The sequence below is a fragment of the Triplophysa rosa genome, linkage group LG13 (assembly GCF_024868665.1).
Source record: "Triplophysa rosa linkage group LG13, Trosa_1v2, whole genome shotgun sequence".
NCBI classification, from domain to species: Eukaryota; Metazoa; Chordata; class Actinopteri; order Cypriniformes; family Nemacheilidae; genus Triplophysa; species Triplophysa rosa.
Genome location: NC_079902.1, coordinates 18,139,300 through 18,157,228, shown reverse-complemented (window position 1 = coordinate 18,157,228; position 17,929 = coordinate 18,139,300). Strand labels below are relative to the sequence as shown.

At 38.0% G+C, this 17,929-nt stretch overlaps 1 protein-coding gene across 1 annotated transcript in view; it reads left to right on the top strand.

Moving 5' to 3' along the window:
- The window catches only part of macrod1 (mono-ADP ribosylhydrolase 1), a 50,663-nt gene extending 33,639 nt beyond the window's left edge, over window positions 1-17,024 (top strand). The window contains exons 5-10 of the mRNA XM_057348977.1: window positions 3,700-3,816; window positions 9,493-9,614; window positions 10,874-10,904; window positions 12,811-12,884; window positions 15,747-15,828; window positions 16,584-17,024. Of these exons, the coding sequence (XP_057204960.1) occupies window positions 3,700-3,816; window positions 9,493-9,614; window positions 10,874-10,904; window positions 12,811-12,884; window positions 15,747-15,828; window positions 16,584-16,609 (452 nt within the window). The 3' untranslated portion in view covers window positions 16,610-17,024. The remainder of the gene's footprint in view (window positions 1-3,699; window positions 3,817-9,492; window positions 9,615-10,873; window positions 10,905-12,810; window positions 12,885-15,746; window positions 15,829-16,583) is intronic.
- Window positions 17,025-17,929: the final 905 nt, after the last annotated feature.

The following is a 17,929-nucleotide window of genomic DNA, read 5'->3' as shown; positions in this document are numbered from 1 at the left end:
GTGTACCATTAGCAAATGTTTTGTTGTTTAGCTTAGACTAGCCGCTAAACCCTAACAAGAAAGCTTTGGAATTGAAATTGATTCTCATTGGTCTGTCAAATATTTTGTATGCTCACCAACATTTTTCGGTCTTTTGGCTGGAAGGGATACAGCTACCTCCACTGGGCATGCGCACTTCAATACCGCATAATTTTTGTCACATTGACAACAGTTGATTAATTTTTTTTTATTATTGTGAGGTTAGGTTTAGGGTTGGTGTAGGTGTAGGCGTTAGCTAATGTAATTTATTGTAATTATATGGCAAGATTTTGCACCACTTCCGGCCGTAGCTGTATCCCTTCTAGCCACAACCATTTTCGGGAAGATGATCTCTATGGAAACAACTGTGCCCAGTTTGCCTTAGCATATTGTGAATTGGAGTACAAACTTTAATGTACATCTATCTGCGTGGCAGGTGCATGCTTCTTTTAAAATGTATTGCAAGACCTTATGCACATAATTTATGACAGTAAAGTGCTATGCAAATCAACAGAAATGTCCAACTTGTTGACTCAGTATTTTTGTGTACGTGTATGCATGCGTGTGTGTTATTGTAAGCATGTGCCGCTCCTGCTCTCTGCCCGTGTTAAGTGCCTATCCGTTAAAGAATCAATACTTGTGATAAATCTGCACTTGAGATTCCTGGTCATCAAAACCGCGTCTCACGCACAAACGCAAATCCAGAAGTCCGCACTGCTGTATATTGAGCTTGGTTTTTATGCAGTTACTCGAACACAAATGGCAAATGGGATTGATTTAGACCTGACCTTCACCTTCATTTTCAACCAAACTGTCAGTCCGTGCTTATGCATGTATTCTCTCACTCTCTCTCATTTGCTGTTTTGCTCTTCTGTCTCTCTGCTCTACCCCATCACCTCTTGTCTTCACTCCCTAACACTCCAACACTTCTGTTCTCTCCATTTCTGTCACGGGTATGCAAACACACCAGCTTCCTCGCGCTCTCACTCTCGCCTTCTTTTTTGTTGGCTTCACTCCTGAGGTTTGTTAAGGCAAACCTGGGTGATAATTAGGCAGGGACAAACGATACATCAGGGAGGACACAGCCGTAGAGCATTGCATGCAGAGAGAGAGAATTATGAGGATGAGTCTCTGTCTGTTGGTGTTTAAGGCAGGAAAAGCACTAAAGCTGAGAGAGCAAAAAAAAGGAGGATGTGTTAAAATGATAGAGGAGAGTATTAAGAAGGCTTGGGATGGTGTGTGTGGTGCTGTATAGAGATATATATGTATTGTTTTGCATAATTTTTCTGAAACACTTTTATGCGTTTACAGTGAGCAGAGCAAGACTTCACAGCAAAATATAGCTTTGTTTATTTTCCAGTAAAATATCCTTAAAGGGATAGTTCACCCAAAAATGAAAATTCTGTCATTATTCCTGCAGAACACAAAAGATATTTTGAAGAATGTTGGTAACCGAACAATGGCCCATTCACTTCTATTGTATGGACACAAAATCAATGCAAGCAAGTAAATGGGTATTGCCGTTGTTCAGTTATCAACAGTCTTCAAAAAATCTTATTTTTTTGTTCTGCAGAAGTAAGTCATACAGGTTAATGACAAGAAGATAAATAAATGAACTATTTTGGTGAACTATTCCTTTATCTTCTTCCTGTTTTCAGTGTTAAATGTGGTACACTCCATGTACTTTGTTGATTGTCTGGCTGCTAATGTACCCCAATTTCTCATGCAGGATCAGTAATGTTTTTGTCTCGCTGTCTGATCATAAGATGAATGTACTTCTTTTAAAATACAAAGTGTGCTAATACATATACAGTATTCACATATACGTTGATTTGTTTTCTTCCTGGCTCATTGGCATTATTTTTTCAAAAAAACCTTTTGCATAAACCGCACTGAATTTTGTCCGATTTATTGCTTAAACGTGAATGAAGTTGTGTTTTCTTAGATCATGGGCAAGATTTATTATCTGAAGTCTTTATCTTTGTTGAAAGATGTTTATTTTCTTAAACTGTTAAACAAGACTAAAATAAATACTGATTTAAAAAACATCTCTTCAAAATAAAGGTGCTACAAAAGGTTCTTCACAGCGATGCCATAGAACAACCATTTTTGTTTCCCCATAAAACCATAAGATCCATTTCTTTTTACTTTTTTATATTCTTAAGAACACCCTTCCATCACGAAGAACCTTTTGTGAAACAGAAGGATTCTTTGGATGTTTAAGGTTGTTTATGGAACCATTAAGTAAAAAATGGTTCTTCTATGGCGTCGCGTAGCACTTCCAATTTACTTCTCTGGAAGACATCAGTCCTGATGCTCAGAGCTCCAGATTGTACCGTGACATTAAAGTCTCATTGGGATTGCTGTTGTGTTCGTGAAATAAAGTTGCGTTTTGGCATATGGCTGTTAACTCATTAAAGTGGATTTCTGGTACTGATTTTACCTACTTGGAAAGCCATACTTGCAGTATTGATTGTGTGTGTTCCTCCGGGAGGGAGCGGTTTGTTGGTATTCTGCTTGAAAACCCTAGATGCCGGGCAAGTGTTTAGAGAGAGATACTGCCCTGGTGTCGAGGGATTTGTGACACCGGCAAGCAGATATGCCAGATCCAATCAAATGCTCTTACTAATGGCTGCCATGGTGACCAGCTCAGCCAATAAGCGAAGGCCTTTCGGTGACACTTGTTAGTGCTGCCCAGGCCAAACTGATTTAAAATCGAGAACAACTGTTAATGAACGCTTTTGTAAACATATTCTGTGTGTGCTTTGATGGATGTTTATGTGCATTGATTGCATGGGGTTGCATGCAAGAAGTAAATGTGTTGCAAAAAACACCTCTGTGTGCAATATTGGAAAAAGTCATATGTTTTTCCATGTCACAAACCTTCTGTCAGGTAAGCAGAGAGCCAATTAGCACCTGCTAACAAGATGTCTGTGTTTAATCTAAAAGCGTGTGTGCATGTTGCAATTACACAGGAAGCCATGCTATTCCCAACAGCCATATTTCATCACTGCTTTTGCATCTTTTCTCTTATTCCTTCCTCTCGTGCTTCTTTTTCCCACTCCAAACCCCTAAGTACATCCTCCCATTTTACGTCGTTCTCTCCTCTTCCCTCTATGGTGTTCCTGCATTCCCTGTGTGTATTATTCTCTGTCTGCCTCTCTTGTTATCACTCTATCCCCCTTGTACAAATTCTGAGCACATATATGAAAAAAGTGTCAGGGTGCTGAAAACCCTTGAGTAAAACTGTAATGGCCCTCAAATCTCTGCCGACAGTGCTGTGAGAAATCAGAATTTTTTGGGTCCTCAAGAAAGGAGAAATGGGGGGTTGGGCATTTTAAAAGCCCTGGCATCAAAGTGTTTTGCATTTAAAGTACATCACAAGTGCCTAACCTCCGCTAGTCTCAGGCTCAGACATCACGCCCAGAGACCGCCCACAAATCTGTTCGCTGTCAGATGCATATTGCACACAAAACTGCAAACCGTTTTTTTGTCTAGCAAGCTTTAATCTGATTGGATAGTTCTATGTAACTTTGTAAGGTGTGCAAATTGAAATTAGTTCAAGTTTGTTTCTTTGCATTTTGTTTCACTTCTGTACTCCTTGTGTAATATTCTCTGATATATTACTGTCTAATTTTTGCAATGTTATTGTTTTTTATTTTCATAATTCTATTTTTTCAGTTGATGGGGCTATTCATCGTGGGGCTGGTCCTCTGTTGAGTAAGGAGTGCGCCACCCTGAACGGCTGTGAGACGGGGGAGGCAAAGATTACTGGAGCTTACGGCCTGCCTGCAAGATGTAAGTTGCTCACGAAGCGCGCCGCTCATCGTGCAAGATAACCATACAAATGCCAGATAAACAGCAGTCTGAAATGTTTTGAGCTCTTTAATACGCAACAATGAATTCAAAATCAGTTGTTGAAATCAAATCCGAGCATTTTTTTTTCGGTATCCAGGATAGATGAGACGGAGAATACCATTAGACTTGTGTTTACACTTGATTACATCAAAGTCAGAGTGGAGCTTTTGCAAAAACTAAATTATACTTTATAAATGTCACAAAGTGCATTTTTTTCTCTCTCGCATATTCAATTCCTGTCTTCAGATTGTAAGCAGGTGTTGTGCAACCTCTCCAGCGAAATGTCAAAAGCTAGCGTACATGTCGCACGTTGCCGTATGAATAAACCATCAACGCAAACCTTTTTGCCGATCACTGTCCCTCCTACCCCCTATCTATCTCTACCACCCCTCTCTCTCTCTCTCTCTCTCTCTCTCTCTCTGTTCCAGAAAGTGTTCAGTAATTATGTAGTCAGACAGTGTTTACAGAAGCAAGCGCACTTTAATTTATTCGCACACTTAGCAGTAATTTCCTTGTCTAATTTATGATCCCCCCACCACCGTACCTAGCTGTTCGTAGAAAGAGATTGCACACGCTGCTGATTCTCCAGCTATACCCCCCCCCACACGCACACGCACAGATAAACATCACTGATTTGCCTCACCCTTCATATCCCCTAACACACACACTCACTTCAGGCCAAAATCTCTGTTAGGTTTTACTTGGACTTTCCTTGATCTTGCTGTTGTTCTTTCTTATCTCTCGTGTGTACTGTATTGCACTGCAGGGATTAGAAGAGTAAATATCAGCAGTAATTGTGGGAGTGAAATTAGTGTTTGTGTATGACTAAGTACACATTACTTCTATAATCGCTTATTATAAATTTTTCAAATTCATGAGTGTTATTTTTTCTCTTCCAGTGTAAGTCTATAGGAATTTTTTGCTAGTTAAACATTTAATTCTTAAATAGCTTACATTCAAAGTAACACACAAATGTGCATAGCATAGAAATCCATTTCCAAACTTTAATATATTAGCAAGTATGTGCAATACTAAAACTAAGCAAGCAGCACTTATTAAAGGAAGTTAAATTCATTCTTCCGAATTCAAAATAAGACCGGAGTGTTTGTGTAAAGCATTGTCATGTTTTGACTGCCTCCGTTCAAGTTTGCCCACGTGCCCTCGCATCTGCCGCTTGTTGGATGAGGATAAGGGAGTGTGTGTTTGTGTATTCTAGTAAAGCAGAGGTATAGTAATAATATATAGTCTGCCAGAGTTGAAGGGACGAGTTAGAAACCCAGTGGATCTCATTGCTGTGTGTGAACGGCAAAATCTGCAGCTTCTGTCAGTCCCTAAGTCCACCTGTGTACCAATACAGTCTTGACTAGGGACGCAACCGTACGAATAACAACCATTGCTAGGGGGGAGAAAGAGAGCAAGAGGAGTGTATATCAATGCACACACACACTCGTATACTGTCTCTGAGCCCTCGTTTCCCTCTGTGGCCAATTAACACTAATTAAAATCCACACAGGCCAATCGAACACCCACTCTTCTCTCCTGTTATTTAACTAATCCCTCTCTCTCTCTCCCTTCCTCTATAGCTCAAAATAGATGAATAACAAGGTTCAATTACTTAATTATATTTATTTAACAATCCAATGAAATACTTTGTACACTTACAATGGCCTCAAATACCACGCTGTTATCTCAAATTATATTAGTCCGCAGCCGTCTCAAAATCACAGCCCTTTCTTGTCGAAACCAGCCAAGGTGAAAGACGAGGAATCTATTGTGCGGCCCGTCGTGCTTGATCGGGGCAGTCGCTACGGGTACATTGTAACTCAGCTGTCAAGCTAATTTGAATTCAAGAGAGAGAAGCGAAGAAAAGGGGCAGCGCCCCTGAAGTCAAACACCTTAGGACTTTTCAGATGATAAGCAGTTCTCTTGCCCTCCTCAGTTTGGCCGTTTTAGATGGTTGACTTTAAATCGACGCACCTGCTCATCTACCAGAGCAAGATGAGTATGGAACACGGTGACTTTTTCTCCGGGGGGTTGGTGGGTGAGGCCAGGGCCTCCCTTTGTGCAGGAGACAGGAGCCTTGGGCTTGGTCTGCCAGAGTGAACAGACGGGGCAACCTTTTACGGGAAAGGAGAGAGAATAGGAGAGGAGGGGAGCGGGAGGGAGGAGGGATGGGGAGACAAACGTAGGAGTGATTTAGAGGTTGATAATAGCAAGTTTGGAGTGGATTCGTCGATTCATTATGGGAGTTGTCAGGATTTGTTGAGTAGTTTGGGGCCTGCGTAACAATAGCTTTTCTCAGAGCGGTTGTTGAAGCTGGGTGTTATACTAAAATAGAAAGGCTTTTTAAAAAGTCACAATGACCACACATTTAGGAATGTTCGGGGGGTTTAATTCAAGTTAAGCTTTATTGACAACATATCTTCGCTGTCCTTTTGAATCCTCTAATCCTTTTTGAATCCTCGAAAAAACACTACATTTTTTAAAATAATTATATACTGTGTAGTCAAAGTTGAAAAGCATGTTTAACACTTTATTGGTTAGATATTTGCAAAACCCAGTGTCAAACATTAAGGGTGACTACTAATAATGATTTATGGCTAAAAATTAAAATCACGAAATATGGAGATACAAGGTTTCAGAATGACAGCAGTGATATGTTGCATGATGTCTATTATCAGAAAAGTATTTGCAGTGAAAGTGAATGATGTAATGCACATGCAAATGTATAGACTGCAAAGCTGCAAGGCTTAAGTATTTGAACATTTAACTAAAGAAAAAATAAAATCGCATGCTAACCTGCATGAATAAATGGCCATTCTGAAGGTGGGAGAGCACTTAAGATCTGCATGATGTCTTGTGAAATAACACATCAACTAATCATAAGATCACAAATGTGTTAGATATGTGCAAAACCCCAGTAACAAAGAGAAATGGTGACTAATAATAACGATTTATAAATATCTAAATATGGAGATAAGAGGTTTCAGAAGGACAGCAGCGATATACAGGTTTTGAACATTACGATAGTGAATAAATAATAAAATAGTTGTAATCTTTTGGTGAACTATCCCTTTAATAAAACAGGTCATTTTTATGTGTTTACTATATTATTATGTTACTATTGTTGTTATAGCATACCTAAAGTTACACTTAAATAAGAACACTAAATGATGCTGTACAAAATCTGGAATTTCAAGTAAACATATGAATTTGATTAACAAACAAACTGCAGAAAACTGTTAACTTACACGACATAACCATCTGCATGGGAATAATGTAGGCAGTGCATAACCAGAAGATCTTCTGCCAAGAGTAGAACAATATTACAGCCTTTAAAAAGGACAACAACAGCGCAAATAACACACATTTATTTACAAAGCTGATTTAACAAAAATGCAAGCCTTGGAGAATATCTCATCCCATTGATTTATATTGAAAGTGCATTACTGCGCATGCAGTTTTTGTCATGAATCCCACACATTTGCTAACCACTAGGCCACAGCTTCCACAGCATGTTTTGAACCTTTCAAGCTACTAACACCAAACAGTAAAAATGTGTTTATTTCTCCAGCACATTGTTCTAAAGTTACTTGTGTGTGTTTGTTTCACACAAATGCAGAGAAAGCGGAGCAGTGTGACTTCTAAACCTCCCGGCTGTTTTCTTTAGTTTGCTTTAACCCCCAGCAGCACCTTTTTGTCTGCGGTGATTATGTCATCTTCCTCTCCCTCGACTCCCGCTTTACAGATCATGTTGTGCCACAGACGTAACACACTTTTTGTGACACTGTACTTCCAGTGAAACACATGCCCGCTGTTCCCTGTTCATCAGTCTGTTGTTGTCTTTTGCACATTGTGTGTGTGTATGTGCGTGTGTGAATAATGTCTCTGCCCGGGTTGATGTATGATGGTGCTGCTGTACTAAACAAACAGAGGTGGATCGATGCTGTAAACACTGCAGAGTGCAACGGTAAATAAACGCAGCCGGACAGCAGAGAGGTGTCAGGGAGAGGGGGGCGGGTGGGGTGGTTCGGTGAATGAGAGAGTGTCACAGTCACTGGCGACGGACGGCTGGAAATCTGAAGGACGAACAGGGCAAAGGGGAGAGATTGAGGACGCGACACATGAGGACATGAGCTTTGGAGAGGACAGAGGTGAATGTTTTAGACAGAAGGTAGAAAGGGAAAGAGACACATTAGCCACGTTCTGACTCACATGGTCCCTACTCAGCAGTCGGCGCTCCCTAGCCCGGGGTTTTGAAGAGTTCGCTTGATAAGATTTGTTCATTTGGGATGCCTTGCAGTGTCCTGAAACACAACACTTAGGTCATTTCAAATATGATGACGTAACATATTTATTTAACCGTTGTATGCTGTTGATGTTTTTGTTATTCGGCCAATGTTTGCAGGTCTGCTGGATCCTCAATATTATGTGTTTTTTTAAATCAATACAGCCATAAAAATGTGTAAAAATACTTTACACTCTCATAAAGGATGTGTCAATTGTTAACACACTGTTTGTGTTATGGCTTTTAACACATTGTGTCATTTTAACACATTAAATATACAATTTTGTATTACATTTTATATTAAATAAAGGGACTACACAAGTTGAGTTAAGCATCACAAAGATGTGTAACAGAGATGTTTTGTTACACAAAATGTGTTTTTAACGCAACTGTTTTTAGTACAGATGTTTATTTTATAACAAATACAAGAAACAAAGATGGTTCTTAATATGGTTAATCATTTATGGTTTGTCATCTACCTGTCACATTTTTTGAGAAAAAGTGCTATTTGTTTTTGTTTAAAAAGTGCTAAAAAAAGAAAAATCTATGTTATGGGTGAAACAAACATGTTTATCTTGAATAAATATTAATGTCTGAGGTAAACATTTTTATCATTTATTTAGTAAACATTGAAAACGGGTCCACACAAGGGATAAATGTGTATTTAAAAAATGACCATACTTCCTTGCATATAAAATGCATCCAGAAGTATATTGACATAAATGGTGTAGTGTCATTCTTAAACCCCTAAATGTAGTGATAAATTACATTAATATTTAAATTTGACATTTAAATATTTTCTCCTGCAGCTTAATGTCAAAAGCGTCTGTAAGCAATTTTGGAGTTGATATCTTTCCACTTTCTGTGAACTGATTTATTGAGCCAAACTTGTTTCCTATGCTGTTTGCAGTGCCCTTCAGATTGAGCACATATAGTATGTTTTGTATGATTTAGAATGACACTCAAAACGGCCAAATGCCCTGTGAAGTCCACTTCGCAGGTCACTATCGGGCGATCTGAACGTGCCTGCCGTTGAGCTGAGTGTAAATGAGAGGAGGAAATTGGGATGGAGGAGACAGGATGGAGACAAGTGGGGCTTCACTAATTGAGAAGCAGATGGCAGAGACAAGAACAACAAACAGTGGAGAAGCTTTAGTGAATAGAAGAGCGAATCAAAAGTCTGTTGCTTTCTTTAAGTCGTTCTATTAAAAAAGAAATCCTTGAATAAAAAGCAAGGATACCAGACAGGAAGCTGAGGTTATGAAAGACATTTCACATATTTTCTGGTTTCTTAGTATGACTTTGTTGTTTGCTTTTCACTTTCACAGATGTAATTCACACTGTGGGGCCGATAGTCCATGGTTCAGTGGGGGAGAGAGAAGAGGAATCCCTTAGAAACTGTTATTATAACTGCCTACAAACAGCGTCTAAGGACAACCTGCGGACTGTGGTGAGAGTCTGATCAAACACAAATGCTTTGCTAAAATACAGATCATCTGATCTATTCTGATTGAATATTTATGCAAAATAGAAGCACAAGGACTCTGACTTCCTTTTCGAAAACAGATGAACAGTGAATCTGTATGTGAAACTGTAAATGTTAGGATTGTACACGCTCCATGCTAATTTGTCCTGCTCCCATATGAACACACATAAACACGTACATACCATTATCACGTTAAACTCTCGCCCTGTATTACTCACATCTCATATCTGCTTCACGGTTTAAAAATCTAAATGCCACCACTCCAGTCATAACACAGTACATAACTCGCGCTCATCCGGTGCCCTTACGATTTTATATGAATGTACTAAAACAGTCGAGAGCTGTTTCAGTTTATTTCTTTCAGCGATTGATTTATTTGATGACAGGTTACTGCATATATAAAATATTTTAACACAGTGCACGGGTAAGGATAAAAATACACACAGGGACAGCTGAGTTTTTTTTTTGTTTTTCCTTAGAGTATTTTGTGAGAGATTGTTGTCTTTAACCAAGTGAGATATTGTTTTAAAAGTTTACCTATATCTTTTATCCTTTACTCACCATCGTGTTAAAACCCCTACATTTCTGTCCTCTGGAACATAAAATGAATTATTTTACTGAGCGTTTCAGCCACTTTTTTCCATACAAATACGAAGTGATTTTATTATATTTATTTTTGACTTCCTGTCCTTATTCACTTTCACATCAAGGACGTTGTGTTTTACAAGAAAAAGAATATCACACAGGTTTGGAATAAAAGGGGATGAGTCATTTTTTTATCAAACTGTTCCTGTTACTTATTTTAAAGCACTATATGTACATGCAGGATTCAAGTGGTACCGTAACAGCCAATACCTTTAAAAGCAGTGTCAGCGACTGGCTGTGTCTCACTTCATTTGTTTTAAAGTAAAGCTTTTGTTTTTAAGGCCTTTAGTTCTGGGACGTAAGTAGCCCAGTGTCATTAGTAATGGATTGTATCTTTAATGGGTTGTAATTTATCAATTTACATTCACTTTCCCTTGTAAAAGCTATTGTTGTTGTTTTGTATAAATAGGTACAACCCTAAGTGCTTTCTAAACAATTTAACATTTTTATTATAATAGCACACATTTATTTGGGGAAACATTTAGGAGTTAATAAATAATAAATGTTACATAATTAAAAGTGTGAAAAGTTGTTTTAATTAAGTATCCGTTTTATGTCTCTTTGTTGTTTCTGTCTAGGCTTTTCCATGTATCTCTACTGGAGTATACGGTGGGCATAAAGTTTTATGATTTTCCATTTTGTCAGTTCTTTTTTAATTGTTTTGTCTTTAATTATTAATTTGTTTATATTCTTTACATTCTATAAATAACTTTACTGATCAAATATTTATTTTGTTTTCTATAGACTCATTTATGATTAAATCTTCTGATAATTCATTAACAGCATCTATAGTTCTGGATGGACCTTGATTTTGATGTGAGCTTTTTGCTTATACTGTACTTTTATTTGTAGCTGATTTTTGTAGTAGAAACCTTATTTTTGTGAATCAGTGAGTGGATATCACTTGCATGTAGCATGAGGGATTTTCAGATTAAGGGTGGTATTAGACAGTCAGATTAGGAGAGATTAGGAGCAAGAGCATGTCACTGTGATTATAATCCCTCTCCTTAACTATATATGTCAAGATTAAACTCAAAAATGAACCCAGTGAAAAGCTTCAGTTCTTCAAAAACAACTACTGTTCTTCATGCAAAAAATGTGGTGCCATGTTTTGGCAGTACTGAGAAGTGCTAGCAAGGTGTGAACATGTTGATCTTTGACACCTTTTAGTCAATCATAACTACAGCACAGTTGAAGCAATGTTTGTGTTTGTATATCCGTAATAATAATGGGTCGTTCTGTTATTTTTTCTAGTATAATTTAGTATGGATAAAATAGGAAGCTGACATGAAGTGCTTTGTTGATGGTGTGAAAATGGTTTTAGCTGTAAAAGTATAGCTGTGGAAGAAATAAAGAGACCATTTCAAATTTCCATTTAATCAGCATCTATAGATGCATTGTGTCCATTCCAGTTTAGTGTCTGTTGAATTTGAACAGAATCAAACCTGTGACATAAAGTCATCCAACAGCCATGTGAAAGACGGACAGCATGACAGGACACATGAAAACTGTAGTCACATAAAAAATATTTTTTTGCTTTTCCTAAATACATGTACAAATATTTCTGTTGTATTGCTTAAAAGTGAATATGAACTTGTTTTCTTTGCAGTATTTGAAGTCTGATAAAATACAGAGCATCTTTTCAGTTATTTTGACCCGTTTCTCCAGTTTTCATTTTCTCCAAATAAATGCAAGTAGAAACAATAATTTTATTTGAAATTTGGGAAAGATATAGTAGTTCACAGAATGAATTAAAAAAATATAATTTAAACATACACCTAATTTCAGAAAAAAAGCTAATCATTTTGAAATGGTCTCATGGTTTTTTCCGCAGTTGTATATTAAACAACATTTTGCTGATCTGTTTTATTATTACAATATGTATTAAGATTTTATGGTCTCATACCAGTTGAATAACCACATGGAATTTTGTACTTTCAAAAATTAATTTGTCACTCAGTAGGATCTTTTCATTTGAATGACTGAAGGTGAAAAGGGGATTAATAGTACTCGCATAAAAAAAGCTCAGAAGAAATGGTGACCAATTACACTATCTGAACGAAAAACACAATCTTGATGGTGTTAACAAAAAAGCATAACCAGTGGACACACCAAAGTACTTTTTCTTATTTAATATTTGTCTCGTTTCCCAGTAAAATAATGAAAAGAAAAAATGAATAGGATACTATATTAAGACTTATTCTTAAATAATATATCTAAGGTATTGAGTGTATTCTTCTTGTCCCATTAGCGAATTGTTTTTCTTGCTTCGTGAATAAATCTCACAAAATGGTTTATGAACAACAATTTGCCAGTGGGATAAGAAAAATGTAACCTAATTGAAGATATATTCCCCGAAAGCAGTCTAGTGGTATTACAGTATCTTACGCAACTCTTTATCCAGTAAATGCATCCCTTTTACGGAAGGTTATATTTTTACTGCTGTTCAATATGGAAAAAGTGACTATGAGGATTTTTTTGTAATGCGTCTGTCGTTTGGTGACGTGTCATGCAGGATATCCTCCCGATCAAGCAATCGAAGTTGCCCTGAGAACAGTGAGAGAATACCTGGAGGAAAACCATGAGAAGGTGTGTACAGTATGTGTCTCTTTCCTATTGGTGATCTTTTTTTGCCATTGTTGTTGTTTTGCTATGAGGTACACACCATGGCAGATGGTGGCTGCATAGGGACTTTGTTTTCTGACTCAGCACACACACACACACACACACACACACACACACACACACACACACACACACACATATATATATATAACCTCAGTTTTAATTGGTTCCTAACGGAGCTTGTATAGGCTGCACAGAAAAAAAAAATCTGCAAATATATTGACAATCTTTGGCCCCCATGCTTTAATGTGAGTCAAGAGAAGATTTAACAGGAAATGAGCCGTCAGGACATCTTCAGCAAAACTTTCTGCATACCCCACGCTGCGGCCACTCTCCCTTTATTTTCCCTTACCACATCTGTGATTTTTTTCCCTCACATCTCCTCGCTGATCTGTCTCTCCAGTCCTGAGCTTTCATCTCACTCTGAGCTGCGTGCTTAGTTGCTCTCGCCTTCTTTTACGCTACAGACATGCAAAATGACAGAGACACCCTAATTACAGAGCACTAATTAACCAGCGCTTTACTGCCTGCGAACCCCGCTGCTCCTCTAACCCACAGAGAAAGACAGAGACAGAAAGAGAGAGAGGAAATATTATATGTCTGCGTTAATGCATGCATATAAGGATGATCTATACCACTTTTTTATATTTTGTGTTTTACTGCCTTTAAAGATAATATTGCCAATATCGATATGGCTAATAAAATAAAGCCTTAACGGCAAATGATCAGACTTCTGTTATTGTTTATCATATATTAATTATTTACTTACCCTCATGTCATTTAAAGCCTGTGTGACTTTCTTTTTTCTGCAGAACACAAAAGAAGATATTTTGAAGAATGTTGTTAACTGGCACCCATTGACTTGCATTGGTTTCGTGTCTGTACAATAAAAGCGAATGGGTGCCGGCACTGTTCGGTTACCAACATTCTTCAAAATATTTTCTTATGTGTTTATGCGCAAAAAAAAGAAAGACATACAGGTTTGAAATGACAAGAGGGTGAGTAAATAATGACAGAATTTTCATTTTTGGGTGAACTTACAGAGCATAACCAATTATCTGCAAATAAAGATAAAAAAACGTTGAAGCTTATGGTATACATTAATTTTCATACTAAATAAATAAAACTCTTTATATCAATATTAAAACTGAGCATTAATCTTCCTAGTACCACATCAGTTTTGCGAGTATCGATACTTCAAGATCTATTGGCTCAGCTCTATTTTTTACCGTGCCAATAAAGCTTCCCGAATTTGAATCTGAATCAGACAGACAAAGCAAGACAGGATGAGTGAGAGTGAGAAAGACAGCGTCGTTTTGGCAAAAGAAAGTGGAAAAGGAAAGAAAATAACAATGCTAGACAAGACAGAGAGAGAAATGACAGAGAGAGGGAGAGAGAATTCAGTGGCAGAGGAGGAGTGCTGGCTGGATGCAATGATGTGTTACAAGAACATGATTAGAAGCAGGAACAGCCCACCTGCCCTCGCCACTGTTGTCATGGAGATGGAGGTTCTAGGATGCTGGCAAGGATCTCAATGTATTCTTTTTATGTTGTTTTTTTCACCACAAAGCATTTGGGACTGGTGCTGGTGTTCTGTCAAGGACAGTTAGGTCATTGGCACAGCGCCTCTCCGGCTAGAAGGCCCAGACATTCGAATATGCTAACCAATTGTACCCGAGTGGTCTTTTCTAGTGGACCGCCCTTCCACAGGGGAGATCATATGACTGAAAAAGTCTGTAAATTGAAAATGTTGAAACAGGGTAAATTAATGTAATTTTGCCAATTACATTAGTTTGTTGAAATGCTAATGGTAATAATGTTCTGTTTGTTAAAGTGATCGCCCAAAAAATGCAAATTCTTTCATTTACTCACCCTCTTGTCATTTAGAACTCTCTGACCTTCTTGAAGATGATATTTTAGGAATGTTATTAACCGAACAGCGACGGCACCCATTCACTTGCATTGGTTTTGTGTCCATATAATAGAAGTGAATGGATACAGTTGCTGTTCGGCTACCAACTTTCTTTGTGATATCTTCTTTTGTGTTCTGCAGAAGAAAGAAAGTCATACAGGTTTGAAATGACAAGAGGGTGAGTAAATGATGACATCTTTGGAGCTTTCACTTTAAGGCATGCTTACTAGTTAATGTAAACTTGCTACCATCAGTTCTTCTTTATTTTAATCTTATGTTCATTTCACCATTTGTACAAATACATTCAAAATCAAGTTGTAGCTGTTCACTCAAAATAAAAATTCAAAATAATTTCATTTTATTCAAAATCTGTATTAATCTATTTCATCTGTGAAACACAAAAGAAGATATTTTGAGAAATGTCCCAGTGGCTTTGTGTCCATTCAGTGCAATTCAGTGGTTGTTTGGTTATCAAAGTTCTTCAAGATATCTTATTTTATGTTGTTCAGAAGAAAGTCATATACACGTTTTGAAAAAACAACCTTTTTTTTCCTAAAACACATTTTTGGGTGATTTATACCTTTGACAATGATTAATAAATGCTGAAAACATATATTGCCCATTGTTAGTTCATGCATTAACTACCTTATTGTAAAGTGTTAAGGTAAAAACAAACAAAAATGCAGTTGCAACGGAAGTCTAGAATTTTGCATCCTTCATGTTTATTTTTACAAACTGAAGAAACAAATGGAAATGATTTTCCTGTCGTTTGTGGAATTGCATCATTAAGCTTATGAGTATTGCCTAAAGTGTGTGTGCGTAGTGCTCTCTGTTTCTGCTCTAAAATCACAGCTTGAGCTATTCAGTCTTCATTCATTTTTTATTTCTCTCTTTCTTGTTTCGTCTGCTGTCAGTTGGACCGGGTCATCTTCTGTGTGTTTCTGAAGTCTGACAAAGAGCTGTATGAAACAAGACTGTCTGCCTACTTTCCACGAGGTCTGTCACTGACTCACACACACAGACACATTTTACAGTGACTTGTATCAATACTAACATTATTTTAATCAAATTTAACATGAATTAAATATGTGTTTATATGTTTTTACATTTTATGTTTTCAACATTTTATTTTTTTCATTGTCACCACTAACCTATTTTGAAAACAGCCTGTGAGGAACAAGAAGCTGTCGTATATAATTATTTTTCATCTTAAACTATTTCATAATCACCCTTGGAAACAAAATGTACCCAGTGGTTCTGTCCTGTCATCACATTTCTAAAATGTGCATTTCAAAGCCTCCTGGCCAGACTGAGACATTCATTTAGAGGACAGGTGATTGGTGGTTCGAACTCTGATGTCAGTTGTTTCATTTTTTTCTGTGTTTCGAGACAAGGCACAAACTAGTCGAAGTTATTATTTTAGCACAGCTGTCGTGCGACAGCATGCAGCTCGTGCTGCTAACAAACTAACACCGACTGCATTAGCATTTTAATGAGATGCAGTGTTTACGTTGTTAAAGGAAATTAATTCCAAAGCACCACACTGACTAATTTAAGATTTCATAGTACTAAATTTAATGTCTTTATGAAATATTCACAAACGTGCCGAAAGCTGATACTGTGACGACACACATTTGTTTCATTGTAACATCTTGCATGGCCAAACCTCCAGTGTTCATGTCTGTATGCAGTGGTGATTGTTAATGTATTTGTGCACTTTCAGCTCTATTAGACCTGTTTTTCACCTGCAGGTTCACCACCAAAGAGCAAATTATGAGAGGATGTCATAGTTGCTGTGGAAACGCCACACAAGTTCAAGCCTCTTTCCGCCACATCAGTGCATCTCGCTACCTGATGTAGTCTGACAAACAACAGCGATAATAGCTGCACGACACTGCCTGATACGCATCACCCAAACATTGCTACGCGTAATTCAGTTTCTGGATAAAGTCATTTTGCTTTGAAGTTGTGTCAAATGTTTTTTCACTGTGTTAAAATGGTGTTCTGTGTGCGTATTGTTTATATAGACTTGTTAATTAAATTGTGAATTAAATCTAAGGAAATCAAAAGTGCACGTCAATGCTTGTAACGCTTAACCTATAATGAAAGTGCACTATTTCTACTTCTTCAGTGTACTTTCTGTCTTCCAGTGTGATAAAAGGCTCTCATTAAAGTCAACTCCTCTCTCTGAACTAATGGCTCGGGCCGCTCTTAATGCAACTTTCATTAATTACACCGTAAGCCTTTGAGTTAATAGTATAATGTCAGCAAATGGGTTTAGAACAGATGAAATATCTTAATATATTGATGCGTATTGCGTATTTTGTTTCCCGTGTCGAACTAATTCCCCTGTCAGATGGAAAGAACTCCCAATTGTTACGTGATTTATTTCTTTCCTGCGGTTTGGACATCTCGTATAGCCGTTTCCAACGCCGCCTTTCATCTCAGCATGTCGCTCTATCTGTGAAGGGAGAGAGATGAGTTTAATAAACTCATCTGAAGCAATTTTCCTTTTTTAATAAGCGACAGCCAACTCAGATACTGTCATCAGGCGAGCGTCTCCAAATAATGAGAGCGGAGGGGGGAACGAAGGCGAGCGGATGAGAGAGGACGCGAGGCAGCGCTCTGCGGAGTAATTATCCTAAATCCAGTCTTCATCACCGTCCCCTCAGCACTTAGCTCTTCCTTTCCTACCTCTTTCAATCCGGCTCTCCGGCCCTCTCTAGCCCTCTTAGTAAAGTGTTATTTAATTTGCTGTATTGGCACAGTGAAAGCAGCCAGTGTGGGGCTGTTGCTGAAATAGGAACCCTTCAGTGAAGATGACGCTGGAGTGCATCCTATAGGCTAGCGGAAGAACCGCAGCGAGAGATGAGAGCTTGTCGTCTCTCGTTTTTTGCCGCGCTCTCCCCCTTATCCCTTATCTGTCTCGCCCGTGCCCTCTGTGCTCTCATTTCCAACGATCTTATCAGCTCGCTTCTGTCTCTCCCTCTAGCTGCGCTTCGTGTGTATTGTCAGGCGCGGAACATCTGATTCTGTCAGTCAAACCGAGCTATACCTCACAGCCCTGTCGTTTTATCCTCGTGTTGTGGACACAGAT